The sequence below is a fragment of the Equus asinus genome, chromosome 10, assembly GCF_041296235.1.
Source record: "Equus asinus isolate D_3611 breed Donkey chromosome 10, EquAss-T2T_v2, whole genome shotgun sequence".
In the NCBI taxonomy this organism is placed as follows: domain Eukaryota; kingdom Metazoa; phylum Chordata; class Mammalia; order Perissodactyla; family Equidae; genus Equus; species Equus asinus.
Genome location: NC_091799.1, coordinates 24370346 through 24394665, shown reverse-complemented (window position 1 = coordinate 24394665; position 24320 = coordinate 24370346). Strand labels below are relative to the sequence as shown.

Genomic DNA, 24320 nt, shown 5'->3' with positions numbered 1-24320 from the left:
TCAAAGAGACCTGTACTAGAAATATAAATTTTGGAGTCATCAGCATAAAAATGGTATTTAATTCCACCAGAATCGATTAGCTCACTTGGGCAGGCGTTGGGATGAGCTAGAAGGGGAACTAGCCAAGGAAACTGAGAAAGAGGGGCCAGCAAGATAGGAGAACACCAGGAAATAATGGGTTGCAAAAACCCAGAGATGATTTCAAGAGAGGAAGTGGTCAGCTATGTTGAATGTTGCTGAGACATGAAGAAGTAAGATGAGCACAGAGAGGTGCTTTACATTGGCAGTATTTGATGATGATCTTGACAAGAGCGGCTAAGGAGTCGTTGACACAAATGCTGGATTATAGATTGAATAGTGAATAAGAGGGAGACATTTGGATGAAGATTTGAAATTTCCTCCCACAATTTCTCTCCCCTAGTACCTAATAAATGAGTTTAAAAAAAAGTTTAAAAGTGAAAAAAAAAATTCACCAATAGCTTTCAGACCAGGAAATGGGCAGAAGAGATTGCAGTAAACCTCAGAGCTAGTAATTAAAGAAACAGGATATTGAAGAACTAAGTGGAGAGACAAATCATGGCTCAATTCTTTTGGTACTTGAGAAGACAAGTAGATGAGATCAAAGAAAGAGAGGAAAGATTGTCTCTTGATAAGAGGGATGGGACACTTTCTCCAACAGAAGGGAGAGAAGATATGTGCAGCTGTGGGTAATTTTGTTGCTTTGGTGGTAGGAAAATGAAGAAGTTCCCACTGGTGTTTTTTCAATTAAATATGAAGTCATCAGCTGAGAAAAAATAGGAGTATGGGAGGTTTAAAGAGAAAGAGGAAGGTATGAAATAGCCATTTTTAAAGGCTTAGGAAATGAGCCTGTATGTTCAACCATTTGGAATTGATGTTGGTACATTTTGACTTATAAAAATGCAATTTCATGTGGTTTGATCCAATACTTGAGAAATATGGTGAATTTTTATTAGTTTGGGATCCACCTACCTCAACATTTGTTACCCTGAAGTTTATGTTTTGGAATCCTTAAAAATATAAATAATGCAAAGAAAAGTCATCATATAAATATACTATTGGGAGAAATGTTTAAACTGCTTATGATTCACTCATGACTTTGAATATTAATTAGGAGCCTTTAAATATGCTGAGCTCTTGGGATCCATTGGTGAGCCAGATAGAGGCAGTTTCTGCTTTCGCTAAAGTAGATAAGGCGACAGCCAAGCTATTTGATCATATTTTACAACTCTGTGTGTGATGAGGGCCACAGCAGAGGTGCAGGGTGGCGTGAGAGCATCCCCGAGAAGCATCTAACCTGGGGAAAGGGTAGAGTCAGGGCAGGCTTCTCAAAACGTTTTTTAAAACTAAGACCTGGAGGATGCAAAATAGGCCAGTGGGAGATGGAGGAAGACAGTTCCAGGCAGATGGTGTGACTAAAAGCCTGCAGATGAGAAGAGGCATCACAGATCTGAAGAAGTGGAATCATTTCAGAAAGGCTGCAGTGGGGTGTGCTTGAAAAAGGCTGGAGAGGGAGTTTGGGACCAAATCACGAAGAGCTATGTCAGTTCTTCATGTAAGCTTTTTGGATCCTATCCTAAGCATAATAGGAAGCCTTGAAAGGATTTTTAAGATAACACAGTATTTTGCAAATACGCTTGCAGCATTGTTTGAAGTGTAATTACTAATATCAAATAAAATATTGCATGTCTTTGTAGGAGACCTGGGAAAAACCTCATTTATCAAACACTAATTGAACACTTGGAAGTGTTATCTTTTAAAATTGTTATCCAACAGATAATGCCTTCTTTACCTCTTACTATAAATCACTTTCTAGCTCAAGGTAGTCTTTTTTCCCAAACCTATAGTGAATAATTTTAAAAGTGGAATTGTATTTATACAATTCTAAGACTTCTTTTGCTCTTATTTGAGAAATATTCTTAGCTTTCTTCAAGTAGAAGATACAATGATCAATACACTATTAAATTTGTATCGGCAGAAGAGGTAGAAAGACTGGAAAGAGACCTGGAAAAGAAGATGATGGAAACTGAAGAGCTTAGGAGCAAACAAACCAGATTCCTCGAGGAAATTAAAAATCAAGATAGATTGAACAAATCCTTAAAAGAGGAGGCCATGTTACAAAAACAGAGCTGTGAGCAGCTAGAGAGTAACCTAAACACGAAAAATGAATTGGTAAGTCCGTATTTTACATTGCTTTGACTATATTCTCTTGAAATAGAGAATTCTTTGTCCTTGGGTCTAAGAACACAACTTCCTAACCATAGAATGGAGAAGATGTGGTTTAACAGAAACATGTGCAATAGGTTTTACAAGTTGCAGTTGACTGTGCACTGTATGGTGTGGCTGCCCAAAAGTCGAGTGCTGCCTTGGGCTGCATTATGTGACGTAGAGGATCCAGAACAAAGGAGGAAGTTGAAGCTCCGTGCTATGAGGAGCTGGTCAGACTGCCCCTACATGTGTGTATTTTTTTAACAACAACATTGTTTTTGAGACTGTACAATGGCAAAAACTTTTAGAAGGCAATTTGGCAAAATTATTCAAAGTTAAATGGGCATACCCTATGTCCTGTATCTTGGAAATATTCTGTGTAATATTTATATTATATTTCCATTATTTATTATTCAGTAATAGTTGTAATATATAATATTTCCAATAGTATATTCTGTAGAAATGGTAGCAAGAATGCATGAAGATATTACATATGTGTGCATACATATACATATATATAAGTACACATACATACATATGTATACAAGGACATTCACTACAATATTGTTTACATTAGTGACATATTGAGAATAACTAAGATGTCCCTCAGTGGATATCCATGTGGTAGAATAATCATGTTACTCTTAAAATGAGTTAGAGCTGTATGTGCTGATGTGGAAGGATATCTAACACATATTGCTGTGTGGAAAAAAGCAAGCCGTTAAATAGGATATCAAATATGACCCTATATAGAAGGATAATATATAATAGTATAAGCATGTGTAGGGGAAGATGGTAGAACATGTACCAAACTCTTAACAGTAGTTGTTTCTGAGGAGTAGAATTATAAAGCACTTTCAAGTTGCCATTTATGCGTATCCATAATGTTTAAATTTTATATAATTTGGGTTTATGGTTGAAATAGGTAGAAAAGATGTTTTAAAAGAGAAGGGTTTAGACAGACTAGATGGCATGTGATCAGAAGGTGCCTAACTCAGAGGCTCCAAAGGTCTTGAGACCGTATCCTATGAGGAATGTCCGAAACAACCGGGGTGTCCAGGCTGGAGAAGAGGAGACACAGTGAGCTGTGACGTCTGCCTTCAGATAGGCAAAGGACCATTTCATGGAAGAGGAGCTAGAGTTATTGACTAAGGTCCCATGAGATAAAATTAAGAAATGGTAAATAGTTTTATAGGAAAGCAGTTTTTCATTTAGTAATAAAGAAGAAATTTCTAATAGCTGTCCTGAGATAAAATGTGATAATTCTGGAATGTGTTTGCTTTCATGAGAACAGGCATATACTCAGGGTTTGACATTAGGCAGGGAGATGGACTAAATGACCGTAAAAGGCCTTTTCAACCCAGAGAATCTGATTTCGTAAAATTATTACACTGTTTTCCCTAAAGGAAAAAATAGCTATTGGTACCTTCCTCTTTTTTTTCCTTTTAACAATTCTTTTTCTGATCAATGCATAACTTAAATAATTATATTTCTCATATAACTGAGAATCCTAGATACAGTTATCTTTTTTTTTTTTGCATCCCTCTTTCAAGATTAGCATTCTGGCTTAATTACTTAATTTGTTGACAAACATTCTGCTTAAGCACTTACCTTTTTAGCAAGAAAGAAACTTCCCTCCTCTGTGTAGAAAGGAAAATTGGTACTTGAAATCTGAATACTTAACTACCTTCTTCTTGAGCTCTTCTTTGCCTGAGAAAAAAGGTAATTTATACTAAGTGGACATGATGAAAGACAGGGCTCTTCCCCAGCTCTATTAGTCAAATATTCAGAGCATTTGTGGGTTCCTTTGTATTTGAAGTTAGTTTTCAGGTATGTCAGCTGTATTCTGAAGGCGTACTGTTTAGCAGTGAGCTCTGTGCCATCACTTACTATTTGTATTTTAAATACAAAAATAAAAAACAGTATTTACTATGCTATCACTTGACATTTGTGAACATTTAATAAATTGTCTTGAGTTATTGATCTTTTTTGTAATATAGAATCCATCTTTTATTACTAAGATAAAAGAACTTTATAATTTCTATATGCTGATTCCCTGGTGCATGTTAGTTAACCCATTGTAAACCTTGGAAAAATGTGTGTTTTATGATTTTGCACTATCCCCAAGTCATGGATTATTATAGTTGCCTAGTTTTCTCTTTTATTTATAATATTTTTGATATATTTGAGCTGTGAATAAATGTTTTGTAAATTGTCAGTAGTTTTTGCTGGGCTTTTTTTCTGTAACTGTTTTTGGTTAGAAGACAGATTGTGCTTTTCTTTGGTTCATTATGTTATTTTTATCATCAACTGTTTGAAAATATATTTATCTACAAAGTTAATGTATGTTTATTTTAGCAAATTCAGACAACATAAATTTATACAGTAGAAAATGATCTCACTCTTCCCCTCCCCCATTCCCTGGATGTTAATACATATCCTTTTTGTTTTCTATGCTTATACAATATATATGTAATTACATAGTGTATACATACATATATACTATGTAATTACATATATATATACCTTTGAATATTTTTGTGATTATAAAAAAGAATTTTGCTACATATTTTTTAAAATTCTGCATCTTATTTTTACAAAAGTGTATCACAGACAGCTCTCCAAGTTAAAAAAAAATACGCATGCACACACTTGCGCACACACATATATACACACACATAAATCTTCCTTATCTTTTTCAAAGTCTACTTTGTGTTCCATTATATGGATCCTTCATAATTTATTTAGCCTACTGTTATTGATGACTATTTAGGTTGCTTGCACTTTTTCGTTATTAAAAATAATACTGCAGAGAAAATCTTTGTGTGTCTATATATCTTATGCATTTATACTAGTAATTTCTTAGTATAAATCACTGCAAGTGGAATTACTGTGTAATTTGCATTTTAAATTAATGCACCCTTCCAAAAGCTTGTTAACTGCTTTACAGTTCTACAGCAGTGAGTACAAGAGCCCAATTCTCCACTTCATTTTATTATTTTGAACTTGTGAATAGGATAGAAAAAAACATGGAATCTCATTGCTTTAATTTCACATTTCTTTAGTTGTTGGAGAGTTGAGTATTACATATGTATATATTAGCTATTTTGTATTTCCTCTTTAAATTTCTTCTTTTAATTCATATTGTTTTACCTGTTCTTTTATTATTCTAAAGGACTATTCTATGTTTAAAAAAGGAATTCTGGGTTTTGTTCTCAGAGCGTACATTTGAAAAACATTTTCCATTATCTTATGCAGAGTGTATGGTGATAATATCATCTACAGTTGTATATGTTTTCCAGTTTCCTAAAGTAATTCTTCATATAGTAGGTAGATTAACCTATAAAAGAAATGTAGTAACATTGATGGCCATTTAAACTGTAGTTGTCCCCCTCTCTTCTACCAACAAATATTGACTTTACCTTTAATATTAATGTAACTCTTTGTCTTTTTGCAAGTTATTTAACTCCTCTTCTTCAGTTTCCTCATTTTTGAAATAAAAATGATTTACCTGTCCTGCCAGCCTCACATAGTTGTGAGGACTTAATGAGGTAATGAATGTGAAAATAATTTGAAATGAATCAAGCTAAGTAGTGGAAGGTGGTAAGTTTGTAACTCATGGTTAGAATGATGATAAAATGTGTCCACATAAGAATAATGCCCGTGCTAGTAGTAGTGTCTTCCTAAGGTAAGTTGTCAGCAGAGAGCCGCTCACATTGTTACAGCCTAGCTCTCTACAGTTCTCCAGGTGATGGTGTCTGTTTGCTTCTTTCCCCTTTTAGCCTTTGTCTTGGTTTCTTGCAGACCGTTTTCTGCCGATTCTTTATTCTTCCTTAAAGGTAGTTCCTTCAGGGCCGAATGGCACACTGTGTGTTTCATGGTTTGCATGATAACTTGTATTAATATGCTTATGTACATTTTAAGTTTTGAAACTGGCTTGCCTTCTCGAGAAATGTGCTTGTGTGTTTATGTACAATTTTTTTAATGGATGTGTACATAGGAGAGTGAATTTGAATGTGGGGGAGAGAATTCGTATCATTTTTCCTATTGGTAAATATGTTAACTGCAGTCAGCTCTTGATTATCCACAGCTTATACTGTAGCTGGCCTACTTTCCAGGTCCGCTGACTCCTAATTTGCTCCTTTATATATTTCCGCAATGAACATTTATTGAATGCTTACTATATGCTAAGCCTAGTGCTATAAAAGACACAAAGTGACTTTAAGATGCACAGAGTATTTATGATTATTTGCCCGCAGAGACCAGTCCGTGCATTCTCCATGATTCCAGTCACATTTGCCTTTGTTTGGCCCTACTGCCAATGATCTTTGGGGAGAGAAGCCCAGGATCAGTTGATATTGTTGGTGTGAGTTGCATTCTTGAGAATCGGGGACTTAAGAGCGCTCAGTGACTGTGTCAGTATGAGTAATATGTGGATGCCCTGCAGCAGGACATTGAAGGCAGCACAGTACAGTAGACAGAGTTGGATTTGAAAGCAAGAGACTTGGTATTGAACTCTGTCTCTTCTACTGCCAGCTGTGCAGTTGGGCAAGTTATTTAACCTCTCTGTGCAGCTTTTATCATCTCTTAGGGTAGTTCTGAAGATTCGGTGAGACAGCACATGTAAGGTGCTTAGCCCACTGTCTGGCATACAGTGAGCACTTGATCAAGATTAGCTGTTATCCAGGTTAGCATTACTTCCACTTTGGCGGATAATCAGGAGGTGACTGTAAGCTAAATCATGCACGACTTTGATTTCCTGGGCCTTGTAAAATGTTCATGTTAGTTTATGTTTTGTTCTCTTCAGTTTGCATTTTTATATTAATGAAGTTTTTCTGCATGTTTTTTGTCTGGTATCTACTATCAGACGCTGGCCAAAAAAAAGCCTGAAATCACTTTGTAGACCTTTGAAATGAACTCAGAGGATTGGTTTAGTAGAGAGGGGGCTGCTACTGGTAGTTAATTTTAGCCTCTGCCACTAATCTAATATGTAACTTTTGACAAGTCAGTTTATCAATCTAGGATTCAATTTCTTTATTTATACATTCAGAGACTTAGATTGGATGATTTCTTCTAGCTCCAAAAATTTCTAAGAATGACTAAGAAGTTGTAATTATAGTAGAAATACTTTATTAAAAATTTAAGGTTACTTATTTAGATCTGATTGAGCTTATTCACATCCCTTATCCTCTATTACAAAGAATAATGTTCTGAACACTTAAAACTGGGAAGGCAGTAGCCACAATACTACGGCAACAACAGTACAGCAATTAAAACCAACTTCTTAATTCCATCCTTCTCATTCTTCCTTCTGATTCCTTTGTAATTAATGTAAAATATCATTCTCATCCACAATTTGAAGCTATCATTAAAATCGCAGAGTAAGTTAAATAAATTAGTGCTAATTATTGGGAAATCAGGAAGCAGGTACTTAGTGGACTACTTACTTAAAAATAATTGATACAGTTATTTTCACTTTTGGATAAGCAAATTTAACTGGTTTTTAACATCTTTATTCATTATATCCTGAAATAGCATATAAACTTCAAAGGTCTTTTATGTGATCCCTTTGATAATTTCGTATTTCATTCTTTATAATACTTTAGAATTAAGGTAAAATGCTCTGAGTGTTGTGCTATTTGCTTTGGGGTTTAAAACAATCTACTTATTTGTTATGAGTAGAATTTGCCATTGTACTTTTATACTAACTTACTGATGCTATGTTGTTTCATATCAAATTGGGCTAATAGTTAAAACAGAAGACCATGGAACTAACACGAGCGTGTCAGAAACAGTATGAGCTGGAACAGGAATTGGCCTTTTATAAAATTGATGCTAAATTTGAGCCACTAAATTATTATCCATCAGAGGTGAGTTATTTTAATTTTTTAGTAATCCAAAGTTAAAGCCACCATAGAGTGGGGCAGGGGAGCCTGGACGATGGAAACATTCAAGGGATGTTGTCAATAACCACTCCACTTTCTTATTATGAGGGCATCAGCAGAGTAAATGTACTTTGGTTAAATCTGTAAATTATTTCTCTCAGTAAGTTAGAGCAGTGTCAAAAGAGGTTACAAGCCCCAGGAGGTTTTTGCCCACAGCCCTATCCATAATCTGAAGCAGCCTCCTAAGCCTCAGTTACTTTACTCAAGAGTGTGGTTGATCAGCTCCTTTAAATCTGAACTCCCAGAAAAAGTGTGCTGTCTGCTTTGGTGACCATGGAATAGTCATTTCCCTACGTTGTTTGTTCAGTAGTCAGTGGCTTCAGTATTAGTCACCCATTTACAAATGCCACAAATGCCACTACAACAGAGGAATCGCTTAACTCCTAAGATCCAGTGATTCCAACCAATACCATATATTATTTAGTAAAAATTCAATTATTAATATTTATTAGACTGAGATTTTGCTTCTATATTGTCCAAGAAACCAAGATAAAACACCTAGATTTCTGACTTGAGAGATTAAGCAGTGCTAAAAATCACATAACTGTAGGCGGTTCGTTAATCAGCCAATCCAGTCAATCCAAACTCACTCTTCAAAGGTAGGAGGAGGAATCCTTTGAGATCATTTTTTATTCTAGTTCATTTTTGGTATAATAAGAATAAGATAAAAGAATGATATATATTAGAAAAAAAAGAATGATATATATTTTTCAACTTCTAGGCCTGTAGGATTAACATGTAGGCAATTCTGTGATATGTTCTTCACTAATAAAGTGAATAATGTCACTTGTCTGCTTTGAAGTTGCTTATTAAACCATAAATCTGTTTATTTTGCCTTTAGTATGTTGAAATTGATAAAGCCCCAGATGAAAGCCCTTACATTGGCAAATCCAGATACAAGCGAAATATGTTCACCACAGAGAGTTACATTATCGATAATGCCCAGCCAATAGAGATCAAGAAGATGGAGCCAGACGAAGGGGAACAACTCAGAAGTGAACATGTGACCCTGAGAGCCCACACACCGCTGGACATGCAACTGGAAGACAAAGAGAGAAAAATAAGCGCAGGTTAAAAAAAGTTACTTTAAATTCTTTAAAAATATAAAAAGATTCACTATATAGGCAAGTTTTGTTTTATAATTCTTTTAATTAAACATGATGAAGGTATTTATTGTTGTTTACATGAAAAATCCAAACCAAAAGTAGTGATTCATTGAGCAGATTATTTTTTAATGATTCCTGTTACGGTTGAGAATGGGGTTTTTGACAGTGATTTGGTGGCACCTTGTCCAGGGGATCCAAGAATGCATAAATCTCGTCCTTCCAACAGGTCCTTCTCACCACTGGAGCTATACATTCAAAGGTATAATTAGTAATAAATGAAGCAAGTAAAGTACCGTTTTTTGATTACTATGCATGTAGCCCAAACCTGAAGCAGTGCTTTGAATAAAGTGGATCAGTACACTCTCCTTAGGCTTGGACCTAAGGTGGCCTCTGACTCTTTCCAGCCTCTTTCATACTCCATGTCATCAACCTTCTTCCCTACCCCAAAAAACATCTAATTCAAGGGATCTTACCACCTCCTGGCAAGTCACAAAGAGGAAGAAGTCAATCCAAGAGGGCACTTAAGAGACCCTGTCAGGGACCATTCCCATGGCCACGGGGTTAAGTTTGCGTGCTCCACTTCAGCCACCCAGGGTTTTGCTGGTTCGGATCCTGGGTGTGGACATGGCATCATTGATCAAGCCATGCTGAGGCGGTGTCCCACATAGCACAACCAGAAGGACCTACAACCAGAATATACAACTGTATACTGGCGGGCCTTGGGGAGAAGAAGAAGAAGAAAAAAAGAGAGGATTGGCAACAGATGTTAGCTCAGGTGCCAAAAAAAAAAAAATAGACCCTGTCAGTGACAAACTTTGAATCCACTTACCCACTCGGCTGCATTGATATGGAAGAAGGAAAAAGCAGAGCTGAGTTCATGCATCCCACTAGTAATCATGGCCCCATGGTGGGGCTCTCACCAATCAGATTAGCAGCTTATCTTCCCTTGGTTGGTAGCTAAATGGAAAACATATGGAAGACCAGTGGAGGTTGACTTGGAGAGGGGAGAAAAGAGACTCAGTGGTCCGTGTCTACATATACTGTATCCAAAGTTCTGGAGGGAAAAGCAAAAATGAATCAGATATATGTGTAGACTAGCTTCAGGGGCTCACGTTTTCTAGGAGGCAGGGAGGGAGGGAGGGACAGAGAGAAATTGAAAATTTGAGGGAGAAAGTAGTTGATCTGAGATTACCTCCAGCTGGGAGAGACTGTTCAGTAGTGAACTTCTTGATATTGAGTTCTCTCATAAAGCATTTATCTCTAGCACAGGTTTTTTTAAATAGCTTGAACTTAATTATAATTGGTAAGTGCATATTTACCAATAAAATCATTCTCTCAAGAGAGTATCTTAGTATTAGGAATATCAAGGAAAGCCCATTTTATGTTAAGAATTTTACAAATTAAAGGGTCAATTATAGTTGTATAGCAAATCATGAAACGATTCTAGAGATTAAGAGAGAGGAAAATCATCATAAGAAATTACCTTTTTTTTTTTCATCGCTGTGATCTATAATGACAGAATTTAATTGGGGAGGAGGAGGTTTTGCAAAGAAAGAAAATCTGGTAGAAATTTGAGAATTCAAGATTTTTCTTGTGTGTGTGTGTGTGTCCATGGTTTTTAAACTTACAGCACAAACTCGACTGTCAAAACTGCATGATGAAATAGAAAAGGCAGAACAACAAATTGTAAGAGCTACTGAAGAATTTAAACAACTGGAAGAAGCTATACAACTTAAAAAAGTATGTAAAAGCAAAGCAGCAGTGCTAAGAGGAAGTGCAAACAATGGCATGTTTTCTTCTTTCATAACCATGTACAACAATTTGAAAATCAGTGCTGCCTCATTGTGGAGTAACGCATTTCAGAGTCAAATATCATTCTAGCATTTTCCAGTTATGTTTTCCTTCCACTCATTATGACATCCTGTTAGCATTTTATAAAGTTTGTAGAAATAAATTACTTACAATTTATGTAAAGAAACATATTCAGTCTATTCTATTATGAAAGTATATACTTTACCCAGGGAAGTTACTTTCTGATCTCTCTCGTCTAATTAAATTAAGCATTCCCCACTTTTAAGATCCTAGGACCTAGATTAAGAGCCAGAAGACATCTCTACTATACCATGAACATTATCAAACACAAGCAGCAAAAATGTAAATGATATAAATATAAAATACACTGCACAAAAAGATGGAAATGATAGACTCTCAGTAATTACCAATGTGTATCATGAAGAAGTAAGCAGTTTAAACCCATGGTATAATTGCAGAGGGAGAAAATTCAGAAAAGGAAGTATTTTGACATTTTAGTTTTTAGATATGTAAAAGGTTTAGTTATCTGCAACTTATAAAAATCGTTGTTTCAAAATTATGATGTAACTGCATTCATCACATAAGAATGTGACTTCCAAATTATAGATTCTTTTAAAAGACGCACTGTATCATTACTTTCAAATTTTATAGTAACTAGAAATTGATTCAGGTTTATTGGAAGCTTGCCATGTATGGCACTCGCTGACTGGGCTGGGCCCTGAGTAATGAACAAAACAGGTCTGTGTCCCCCACCTCGTGGACAGGCTTGTAAAGGAAACAGATGATAAACAAGTAAAAAAATATATGGTTAAACATGTGTTGTTTAAAAAGATAGAAAAATAGAAAATGAGTAGAGAAAATAAAAAGGATATAATTTAGATTGTGGGGACCCACAGGAACCACTCTGAGGAGGTGACAATTAGTCTGAGACCCAAAGGATGAGAAGGATCCAGTGAGGCAGAGTTAGGTGAAAAAGTATTCCAGGCAGAGGCGACGGTGTGTGCGAGGGGCGTCAGACAAAAGATTGCTCTGCAGAGTGAGGAGAGCGTAGTGAAAGATGAGGTTAAAGATCATGCCAGCTATCACAGGCCATTTGAAGGAGTTTGAATTTTATTCTAAACACAATAGGAAAACTTTGAAGGACTTTAGGTAGTAGAGTGGCTGATCCTGGTTGTATTTTTATAAGGTCATTCTAGCTACTACATGAAAGTGAAATGGGGTGAGGGAGATGCAAAGAATGGCAGTGCCTGCATCTGTTAGGCTATTGTTCAGTACAGACAAGAGATGACCATGGTTTGGACTAGGAAGCTGGTGGTGAACTTGGAGAGAAAGCAGACTGATTCCAGGTAAAATCTGGCAGTAGAACAGATAGGATGTAAAGATGAATTGAAAATGGGAGATGAGGTGGAGGGAGCTATCCAGAATGGTTTTAATAATTAAGAATGTTTTATAATAGTACTGGCCAAAGCATTGTGTACATAGATTGATAGATGTAAGTAATGTACGTAATTTTTAAATAAGTAGATGCTTACAAAGTGTGCTTGGAAAAAAATAGTTTTAAATGAGTAAGTATAAGCCTAAATTTTTTCATTACACTACTAATTTGCTTGACATGCCAATAACAAGGGTAAGTGGTATATAAAGTCAGCTACCATTAACACAGTCATGTACTGTATAATGATGTTTCAGTCGATGGACCGCATATATGATGGTGAGCCTATAAAATTAGTACAGCCTATGTGTGTAGTAAACTATACCACCTGGGTTTGTGTAACTACACTCTATGATGTTCGCACAACCGCTAAATCACCTGACGATGCAAATCTCAGGGTGTATCTGGTCATTAAGCAATGCATGACTGTATTATGGTTATTATTATTACTATTAATTTACATGTTGCTTGTATTAGAATGACAACTTTATTTCTACCTTCTATTATTAGTTTTCATAAACTTTTATAAAATAAGATTTTCTACATGTAATAAACGTAAAAGTAGGGGCCAGCCCTGTGGCCAAGTGGTTAAGTTTGCACACACTGCTTCGGCGGCCCAGGGTTTCGCTGGTTCGGATCCTGGGTGCATGCGTAGCACTGCTCACAAGGCCATGATGAGGTGGCGTCCCACATGCCACAACTAGAAGGACCCGCAATTAAAATATACAACTATGTACTGGGAGGATTTGAGGAAGAAAAAAGCAGGAAAAAAAAAAGATTGGCAACAGTTGTTAGTTCAGCTGCCAATCTTTAAAAAACAAAACAAAACAAAATAAAAACAAAGAAGTATAAGGTAAGAATGAAGTGCCTAGATAACTCCTACATTTTACTTTTATTCTAAAAACCTGATAGAGTGTAGAATACCCTTTTAAATTGTAGGGGTTGTTTTCTTTAAGTTTGTAAATCAGTGTTGCTGTCCTCTGTTAACTGTGTTTTGGGGTGTGGGGGGAATTAGATTTCAGAAGCAGAGAAAGACCTTCTTTTCAAGCAGTTGAGTAGTAAGATACAACTTCTAAATAAATTACGCCAAGAAGCTCTGGATCTAGAAATGCAGATGGAAAAGCAAAGGCAAGAAATTGCTGAAAAGCAGAAGGAGATCAAAGACCTGCAAATAGCCATAGATAGCCTGGATTCCCAAGACACAAAACATGTAAGTAAATGAAGAGATTTTGGCTTGTTCTGTGGGCACTAGAATGTCATTCTATCTAGATATTACATCTCATTATTTTTAGTTTGAGAGTCCTTTCTGAAAGTCTCTTTTATTTTGATACACAAATTTGAGTGATAGATATGTTTGTGTGTGTGTGTATATAATATGTGTGTACTGTCATATAAATATGTGTATTATGTATGTGTGTGTATATATATACACATACATATATGTAAAATATATGTGTGTGTATGTTTAAAACAAAGCAACCTAGGGCTTGAAGGAGGCAGCTTTCAGTAGGATGATGGATGCATGTTACACTCTTTTTTTTAAGCAGAATTTCATTATATTTCGAATCAGGAGAAACCTGCTCCAAGGTGCTCTCCAAACCTTTTGCTCTTTCTCTCTGTTTGGTGAGATGGGAGAGCTAGAGGGGTTCAGAGTCCTTTTCCTACCCTCCCTTAATCCTTTATGCAAATATTCCACTAAAGCTATTTGTCGTCTCATTGTTTTGTCCTTAAAAAGGAGACATTTCTCTTGAGTATGTCTCCCTAAAATGTGGCCAGAGCTGGTCAGGCGGTTGGCTGATGGAGTTAGTTTCTTGTTTCTTTCTGTTTCTATGCTGAGAAGTCTTATTAATGGCTTATCTTTTAGCCAATATTTGTAAAATAGAAATAAAAATATTTCCTGCATATTTTACTGCTTTACTTTGAATAATAAGATTATTTTTTAAAAGAACTTTAAGATTTCTGTATTAAGAGAATTAGAATTTAACATGGTAAAGACAGTGTACTGTAATTGCTTTAAGTACTTGACAAGTTATTTAATTATCCCTGTGAACATTTTAGTAAAATGTCGTAGATACTTTTTTCAGGCCAGCTAATTTTGACACAGGGTGATCTTATCGTCACAGACATAAAGTCTTTTCTAACAAAAGCCTAAGACTTAGTATTAAAATTGAAACCAAAAGTGGTCTTGATTATTTTAAACAATTTTTGTTACATGAAAAATGAGATTTAAAGTAATGTGTAATGTGGTCAGTAGCCACTCTTGGTGGTCTAGTGGTTAAAATTCCATGGCTCTCTCCACCAGGGCCCAGGTTTGTTTCCTGGTCAGAGAACCACACTACCCATCTGTTGTCTGTCATTTGTCATACTGGGCAGCTGCATGATGCTGTAATGCTGAAAGCTATGCCACAGATATTTCAAATACCAGCAGGGTCACCTATGGTGGTCACGTTTCAGCAGAGCTTCCAGACTAAGACAGACTAGGAAGAAGGACCTGGCTACCCTCTTCCGAAAAAATTGGCCATGAAAACCCTATGAATAGCAGCAGAGCATTATCTGATATAGCCCTGAAAGATAAGAGGATGGCGCAAAAAAGACCAGGAAGGGTTCCACCCTGCTGTATGCAGGGTCACTAGGAGTGGCAGTCGACTCAAGGCACTAACAACAAAAAATTTGGTCAGTAATGTCTGACTTTATTGCATTTATTTGTTCAAATATCTACCACTCCATGTAAGGCCCCTGTGGACAGGAACTGTCTCCCCAGGGGCCAGCTCTGTATGCATGAATACTTCCATCAAGGAAGGTAGGAAGGAACTGGCCTATAGGCACTACCCATGGCCTCTCTGCTGCCCCTTCCACTTCTGTGATCTGTGAGTCTGATTAGAACCTAGATTGTATGTTTGCTTTCAACAAACAACTGTAATATTCTTGACATACCAGGAGTCTAATAGCTCACTGGATTTCTGTAAAGAATTACACGTAGAAAGGAGTTAAATGAGAAGTAGGAATGGCATACAAGTTTTGAAGGTAGTCGAAATCAATATGTGTTAGTAGAGATGAAACATATAAACCAGACTTAAGGTCCCTTTTTGGTATTGTTAAAACTAGTAAAGGTTAGTTCTTAAGGCTACAGTCTTAGTCTGGGCACCAAGGGACATCTCTTTTTAATTTGTTCATCTGGAGGGAGCATCTTTTCTAATGTGCACAAGGTCGTCTTATTGGCTAGTCTTAGGCACCCTATTTTAGCTTACAAAATGTGAACATTGTGGTAACAGAGAAATGATCAAGAGGGATCCCTGCATATTTTTCTGTAGATGTAGATAGACTTTTATTTAATTAACTTTTATTATCTAATGAGATGAAGGAACTTTCTGAATAGCAAATAGAATTTAAAAGTAAAAGCTCGAGAGATTAGAAAACAGTATATGACTCTGAGATACAATGGAAAACAAATGTATTAAGTGCCACTGATGTGTCTTGCATTGTGCTGGGTTTTTGCATATACTGGTAAGAGACTTTATTTTATCACATCCCCTATATGAGATTGGTGACCTTTTTTACAATTTGCAGGTGATGAAAATGTGATTGAGAAAGGTTAAATGATTTCCCAAAGTCACCCTTTTAGGAAGAGGCAGAGCCCATGCTTATGCTACCATAATGACCCTCTCCCCACAAAGGAATTAAAGTCTAAAGAGATTAATTATTTTTTTAAAATTAGCTCAGAACCAAGCTTAGTCAAGTTTTCAACAAACATAAGCATTTAACTAGGTTTCAAAAGGAAAAGGTACTATTTAAAAATCAGATTGCAGTTTAGTTATAACAAGTGCTCATAGCTAGAAGCACAGATATCCCAGCAGCACATATTATAAAGGCAGGTTGTATGGCTCTTCCTTATCTGGCAATGCCCCATGGAAGCAAAAGGTAGCTAACTGTGCTCTGGAGGGAATTAGCCTGTAGTAATCTGTTGCAAAGGTGGTGCGTGATTGGCCCTCGTGTGCTTCCTGTGTTGTGATTTAAAGTGTGGAAGGTGGGGCCTGCCTGCAGAGGCTACTCGTGATTGGATAGGCTGGGCTGCCGCTCACTTTTCGCCAGGAATGTGGTTTGAAGCCCTGGGAAGTTACAGAGGCTCCGAGGCACTTACAAAAATGTGGCTGTCAGAGAGGGAAGTGCGCGTGAATTTGAAGACAGCGTTAGAAAGCGTTCCGCCCACAATTTCCCTGTTCTCAACGGCTCACTTTTGACAGGATAAATTCTAAGTTAAGGTATGATCGTTTTCTCTCTCTGTACAAAGGACTTAAAAGGAGGAGGAGTCAGAGATGTAAGTTCCTGTTTTTACAGTAACTCTTTTGTGAGCTCCACTGTGGTGAAAATCGCAGAATCTACTTTTGCTCCCATGTGTTTAATGCAAATCATTGTCGTATTAAGCCAGTTTTTTTATCCTGCATGTAAAGAGGTTTCAGTGGAATTTTTAATGGTGAATTTTAAAGATTTATTGATACAGATATGAGTGCAGGAGTTTTTAAATTCTTTCTTGAGCCATAAAAAGCCTAAATTTACTTAGAATTTAAGCTGTTATCTGCAGTTACCTTTTCAGAAAGATTTCAGATGGGTATTTTGGGAGAGTAGGGAGAAGAGTTTTGAAAATCCCATCAAGTTTTACCAGTAGTAAAATGAAAACCTTCCAGTCAAGCTACTAGTCATTTGTTCTTCGGAAATGAAGAGACTTGTCTTATCCTTGGAGGCAGCAGATGTGTGAAATTGAGAAATGTTCTTTTATAATCAGATGGGTCTTAGACTTGAGAACCTTGGAGTTCTTTGTTCAGATTGTAATGTAGTACTTTGTCTTGATTTATTTTCTGTTCCTTTGATCCTGCGGGGGCCAACTAGAGCCATGAGGGTGTGATAGGAAGAGCGAAGGTTCTCTGGGGAATTATTTTGTCTCCATGTGAACAGCTGCCCAAGGAGACCTGGGCAAGTCGTTTGATGGATCTGAGATTCCGTTTTCTCATGTGTAAAAGGAAGAGTTAGACTAGATCATTGGGTCTCAGCTTTTTACCCCAGCACACCTGAGAAATACAGTCCAATCCGTTCGGTTAACTGTAGCTCCTTAATGCAGTGACTGGCAGGGTGTGAGAGTGTGGGTGGGTGTGTGAGCTCTCTTTTCCACCAGGGGCGTGTGTAGTGGTTGAGGGGTGTGCCTCCAGAGGGCCCTCCATCTTGAGAAGCACTGGGCTAAATGGTCTTTGAGGTCTCTCTCAACTCCCAGTTTATTGAACTTACAAGCAAAATGTTTCTTTGTAATAGGAAGTGAAAATAAGCTTGAATTCTAAGTAAGTGTTTATTTCATGTCTCTGTTTTTCTCCTACAAAACCTTTTTTTAAGTACATTTAATGTTGTTTTTCTGGATTTAAAAGTATTATCTATTATAAAACTTTTTTAAATATAAAAAACTCATAGAAAAGAAAAAAATCTCCTGTAATCCTTCTACCTGGGTATAATCCTTGTCAACATTTTGGAATACAGTCATTTTCTACAGATATATGTATTTATAATCAACTTTTTGGAGATCTTTTTTAAAAGACATATTTTAATACAATGCAAAAAGCACTGAACTTGGCTACATTTATACTAGATGTGCCCTTGGAGAAATCCCTTAACCTCCCTATCCTCAATTTGTTCATCTGTAAAATGGAAAGGATTCCCACATCAAGTTATCGTGAGGTTTAAATGAAAACTCATGTGAAAACACCACAGGGCCTGACACAAAATGGATGCAAATTGTTACAGTTTATTTTTCATTCTTCCTTAGAAATGGTGTTAAGGATTATTATTTTTTAAAGAGTTTAAAGAATTTAGGATTTTGTAGATTTTCTTTTATTTCATTTCAGTGCCATATGAAGGCTCAGAAAAGGGGTAAAGAACAACAACTTGACATTATGAACAAGCAATACAAACAACTTGAAAGCCGTTTGGATGAGGTACTTTCTAGAATTGCTAAAGAAACTGAAGAGATTAAGGACCTTGAACAACAGCTTACTGAAGGTGAGAATTTAAGTATGATTTAAGGTCAATCAGTTTCAGTATCACTAAAAGACAAACGACAGCCAGTCAGGCATTAATCTAGATATTAGCTGAATATCCTTCAACTGTTAGTACAGTATTTGCTATGGAAATATTTGCAGAGTAATCAAAAATGTTTAATAAAATTAAAAAATTATTTTATTTTTGTTGATTTCCTAGTGAGTCAGGTCATTCCGTTCAATAGGCAAGAATTCAATACATGAACATCATAAGCTCTGGCATGTGATTGTCTTCTTTTAAGATATAAAATCCTTTCAGGAGCAAAGAGCCCGTTGACATCAGGCCCTCAGTGTCTAGTTATAACGGGAGTGTAGAAAGAATTTTAGGATCTGCTTTTGCAGTGCAAATTTAAATTGTGACATTGCCTTAGTAGTGGAAGAGAAGACAATAGGCTGTAGTGGTGAGAGCCTTGGCTTAGTGTAAAAAGATCCCAGTCCTTCTTTTGCCATTATTGACTGTGTGACCTGGGACAAGTTACTCCTATCACCATTGTTAGTTGTCAGGAAGATTAAATGAGATAGTGTTCCCAAAGTGCCTGGCGCTTGGTAGATCCGCAATATGTGGTTTGGTTTTTTAAGTCTTCAGGTTACGTGTTTATGCTGCCAGTCTTGGATTAGTCTAATATGTTGAGTTTTATGTATCTAGCAGCAAGAACTCAGTTTTGCTGCACATATTTCGTTATTTTATTTGGAAATTACTGCTTTAAACTTTTTACAGCATAAGTTAAGCATTTTATAAGCAATGTCCCTGAATATACTATTTTTATTGTATACCTGCTTAATTCTCTTGTATGAGAATTATATTCTGAAATTATATCTTGAGAAATAAGATAGTAGAAATAATTGAAAGCTTGAAATTTCATTCTTAGTAACAAATAGCTAAGGAGACTAAATGCAGTAATTATTTCTATGTCTTGAAAGTGTTTTCTTATATGCATTATCGCCTTCTCTTTTTCCGTCTTGCTTAGGCCAGATAGCAGCAAATGAAGCCCTGAAGAAAGAGTTAGAAGGTGTCATCAGTGGGTTGCAAGAATACCTGGGGACTGTCAAAGGCCAGGCAGCTCAGGCGCAGAATGAGTGCAGAAAGCTACAGGACGAGAAAGAGACACTGTTGCAGAGATTGACCGAGGTCGAGCAGGAGCGGGACCAACTCGAAATAGTTGCTTTAGATGCAGAAAACATGAGGAAGGTATGGTTTGTGTTTTCCTGCCTGCTTTCCTTGGCCTCAGAAGTAGATGATGTCCAAATTAAGTTAGTTAAGGAAGTTAGCAGTAGTATTGTGGCCATTTAGCTTTTGTTTTGTTTTTTTCCTTTAGTTGTGATATACTTGGAATCATTATTTTTCCTTTACTGTGAAAGGAAGATTGTTTTAGCTGAGTTTCTATCCCTGTGTTTCTATCACTTATCAAGTGACTCTAAGGAATATGAAATTGTAGCTATTACAAATGCTGTATTAAATGTTCATATTTTATTATTTATGCCCCCAAATTAAGCAGAACATAATTTTTCTTATTACTTCATAATTTTAACATTGTTTTACAGATAACAAGACAGATACAGTATTGTAAACTATACCCTTCACTTCCCGAGTTGTTACCATTTCTTTGGAGATTTCAGTTGCTTTGTTTTAGTTGTTTGGCAAACTTTATCATGCATGAGAACCCAGGTTCCCAAACCTTGTCCTCAGGAGGGCTGGCTCTGGAAATTTGAATTAATGTATTTTAATATTATGAAATTTCTCATGCATATAAAAATGTCGAAAATAGTATTTAACACCGTGTACTTACAACTCGGCTTAAGACATAAAACATTGCAGATATATTTGAAACGTTCTGTGTACCCCCTCCAGAGGCAACAAAATCCTGAATATGGCTATTATTTCTCTGCATCTCTCTTGTTTTGTTATGTATGTATCCATCTATAAGCATTAGGTAGTATTGTTTTACATAATTTTAAGATTTATATAAAAAGTATCATGGTGTACATATTCTTTGGTCATTTCTTTCTTCCTTCATATTTATGTTTTTGAGAATTAGTCACATTGATACGTGTAGCTCTACTTTATTTTCGTTGATGTATGTAGCATCCCATTGTGTGTACATATCACACACTTAGTGCTTATTCGTTCTTCTCTTAGGGGCCATCTAGGTGGTTTCCAGTCTTTTGCTATTACAATGTTGAGAGTAACATTCTTGCACACGTCTTGAGCGTGGGGACTATGTTCTGCGTGGGACTGTGAGTCAGAGAGTATGTGCCTCAGCTTCACTAGACACTGTCAAGTTACTGTCCATAGTGATTCTATCAATTTCTGCTCCCACCAGCAGTGTGAGGGCTACCATTACACCACATCCTTGCCAACACCTTAGTGCTGTCCAACTTTTATTTTTTAAGCTTTTATTTTGCAATAATTTCCAACTTACAGGAGAGTTGCAAGAATAAATCACTATACCCTTCATTCAGAGTCACCAATTAATATTTTCCCACATTTGCTTTCTCTCTGTCTCTCGTATATAATTTTTATATACATTTGTATACAAACTTTTTCCTCACCATTTGAGAATTAGTTGTAGACATCTCTGCTCCTTAGCTCCTAAATATTTCAGCATGTGTTTCCCAAGAAGGACATTTTCTAACATAAACAGAATAATTATCAAATTCAAGAAATTTAACATTTTGTCAGACTTAGTGTTTGCCAATCTGAGTTTGAAATAGTATCTTTTTATATGAAAATTTTTACACTTATAGGAAAGTTGAAAGAATAGTTCAGTGAACATTTATGTGCTTTCCTAGATGCAACAAACATTTTGCTGTATTTGGGGGTTTTTTGCTGTGTGATTTGAAAGTTGCAGGCATCGTGACGTCATCCCTTCAGTACACATCTCTTAAAAATGCAGACGTTTTCCTACCTCACTACAATACCGTTATAAGACCTAGGAAAATTAACAATAATTCCCTAATGTCGTCTAATATCTGCACTGTATTCAGAGTTTCTTAGTTGTCCCAAGAACGTCTGTTATAGCTTGTCTGTGTGTGCGTGGAGTCCAGGCTGGTGGTCCTGTGGAGCATCCCATTTCTGGATTTGTCTGATTATTTCTTCATGGCCTGTTTAACTTGTTCCTCCATGCTCCTTAGAAAGTAGTGTCTTATTTTAACTGCATTTTCCCCTGATTACTGGAGAGATTTATTTGCCATTCAGTTTTTCTCTTCAATGAATTTCCTCTTCGTATTCTGTGCCCATTTTTCTGTTGAATTGTCTGTCTTTTCCTTAACGATTTATAGGAATTCTTTATATGTTCTGGATATTAATCCTTTGTTAGTTATATGTGGAATCTGCATTTTGAACAAGCAACACAAATGATTCAGATGCCAGACGGTCTCTTTGGACCACCCTTTGAGAAACTCTTGTATAGAAGTTCTCATCACAGGATCCTCCTCTTTAATCCAGAATAGTTTGATCTAATTCTTTAAGATTCCGAATAAATAGATCAAGGCTATAATGTTTAGTCATAAAAAACAGATGGGCTAAAATGAATTAGAACTGTGGTGTGCTAACCAATGTGTACTTATATTCTTATTAGCACTCATTTGAGTTGCTCTGTCATCCTTAATATTAGAGAGTGCTAGTCCCATTTTGTTCTTCCGATAAGTGAACATACTGTGGTTTAATAGAAAGAGTGTGGGCTTTGGAGTCAGAGAACTGGGTTTGTATCCTGACTGTCTTTTTTTACTACACAACCCTGTGCAATTTACTTAGATGTTCATTCTCCAGTTCCTCGTCTACAAAACGGGGATAATACCTTGTCTGACAGAGTTATTGTGACGATGCAATGAACTAATGAATGTGAAAACATTTATTCCAATGTCTGATGGAAAATAGGCCTTAAATTTTATCTGCCCCTCTATTTTTCTTCTTATATATTCAGACACATTTAAAGTATCACACACCTGGTTTCTTTGGAAAGCATGTTGGTAGCTTACTGATTTTTCTGATTACATTTGGTCAGGGTTTTGTTTTCCAACCTGGATATGTACAGCCTGTGGCTTCATCCTATTGCTAATGAACACTTTCTGTGCCAGGCCAGCAATGGCTGGCCAGCATTCGGTTTACACTGCTCAAGTTACTTATAATGACTTGCAGATGCTTAGGCAACACAGTGAAGGTTCTGTAGCTAAACATACACTCAATCCTTCCAGGAGCTTGCAGATCTAGAGAGCGCCCTCCAGGAGCAGCATGAGGTGAATGCATCCCTGCAGCAGACCCAGGGAGATCTCACTGCCTACGAGGCTGAGCTAGAGGCTCAGCTGAAAATACGGGATGCTGAAGCCAACCAGCTCAGGGCAGACTTGGAAAAACTAACAAGGCTCAGCCAGGTAAGTAAGAGCACAAAGCCATAGAAACCAAGTAGCCTGTGGCCTTAACATATCAACCTTCCTTTAATTTAATATAAGATTAAACAATTTTTAATATAGTCTATGTGGAGTGATGGAAAGCACATTTTTGGAGTCAGACATTATGAGTTCAAATACTACCCCTGCGTGAACATGGGCAAATCACTTCATGGCTCTGGGCCTCTGACAGGTGCCTCTGGTCTGCAAAATGGGTTATGGTGAGGATAAAGGAGATGATGGGTATGAAAGCACCTAGCAGTTGGTATTCAATAAATTCTAGTTTTTCTTTCTCAAAACAGCTTTAAGAGACCTCTTTTAAGTTGATGTTAAATTTTATTTTGCTACTTCCTATTTTGGTCAGATAAAATATCCACTAGTTTAAATTATACTTGCAAATTAGAGAAATAGTTATTCGTCCCATAAATACTTATTGATTAGCCATTGAAGACCAGGTACTATGGATGCTACTGGTGCTATGGATGCTACAGGGAACAGCACACACGTGGTCACTGTCCTTGTAAAGCTGATGGTCCAGTAGGTAAAACAGGTGTGGGAGAGAGGAAAGGATAGGGTTCTGTAGCAGGGGAGGGACAGTCAGGGAAGAGGGCCCTATAGAAATGATGTTTCAGTCGAGTCTTGAAGGATGAGTCAGATTTGACCATACAGAGGGAGTGGGAGCGAAAGGGGTTGGGGTAAGGGATGAGCATTCTCTGAGAGGCAAGGAGAGAGAGCATAGTGCATGTGAAGTGCTAAAAGTATGCCTCCAGTATGCCAGGGGCAAGGAGAAGAGTAGGGAAAGAGGATGAGAAATAAAGGCAGAGAAGCAGACGAAGACCAGCTATAGTGTATTGTTTATCAGATTAAAAATATGTTTTTGTTTAGCTATTAGTCAAATGGCTGCACCTTCCTCCAGGAAGCCCACTCTCACCTTTCCTTACTGCCTGCTGAAAATCTGGATTCCGTACTGTGGTTTTCCTATAACCTGTGCTTGGTCAAAGCATTTTATCACGTGTATGATGATCATCTGTTGAGATTGTCCGTCTCCCCCGCTAGACTCAGAGCACAGTGAAGGCCCAGACTGTATGTGTCTGTTTCTGTTTTCTCAGTGCCTGGCACATGAGGAGGGTCAGTATGTTCTTACTGGATAAAAGTGAAATAAAGTAAGATAGTTTGAATCCCAGGAATTTATGTAAAATAGCATTCATATGATTAGAAAAGGAAATAACAATAGGTCTGGCATATTATAGTAATTATGTTACTTTGTATTCCTTTACTTATCAGATATCAAATGACCACTTGCCAATTGTCAGGATTATATGTTAAGAGTACCAAC

General features: G+C 36.7%; 1 protein-coding gene across 10 annotated transcripts in view; it reads left to right on the top strand.

Moving 5' to 3' along the window:
- CNTRL (centriolin) overlaps positions 1-24320 on the top strand; it is a 79846-nt gene that overhangs the window by 18917 nt on the left and 36609 nt on the right. For 4 of the 10 annotated variants that reach the window (XM_070518848.1, XM_070518849.1, XM_070518847.1 and 1 more), the window contains exons 7-15: positions 1997-2190; positions 6009-6065; positions 7977-8096; positions 9013-9241; positions 10908-11017; positions 13537-13731; positions 18407-18560; positions 19567-19787; positions 22793-22969. In XM_070518848.1, the coding sequence (XP_070374949.1) occupies positions 1997-2190; positions 6009-6065; positions 7977-8096; positions 9013-9241; positions 10908-11017; positions 13537-13731; positions 18407-18560; positions 19567-19787; positions 22793-22969 (1457 nt within the window). Of the gene's footprint in view, positions 1-1996; positions 2191-6008; positions 6066-7976; positions 8097-9012; positions 9242-10907; positions 11018-13536; positions 13732-16598; positions 16781-18406; positions 18561-19566; positions 19788-22792; positions 22970-24320 lie in introns of those variants that run through there. The other 6 variants (XM_070518854.1, XM_070518851.1, XM_070518852.1 and 3 more) reach the window with 3 other exon arrangements.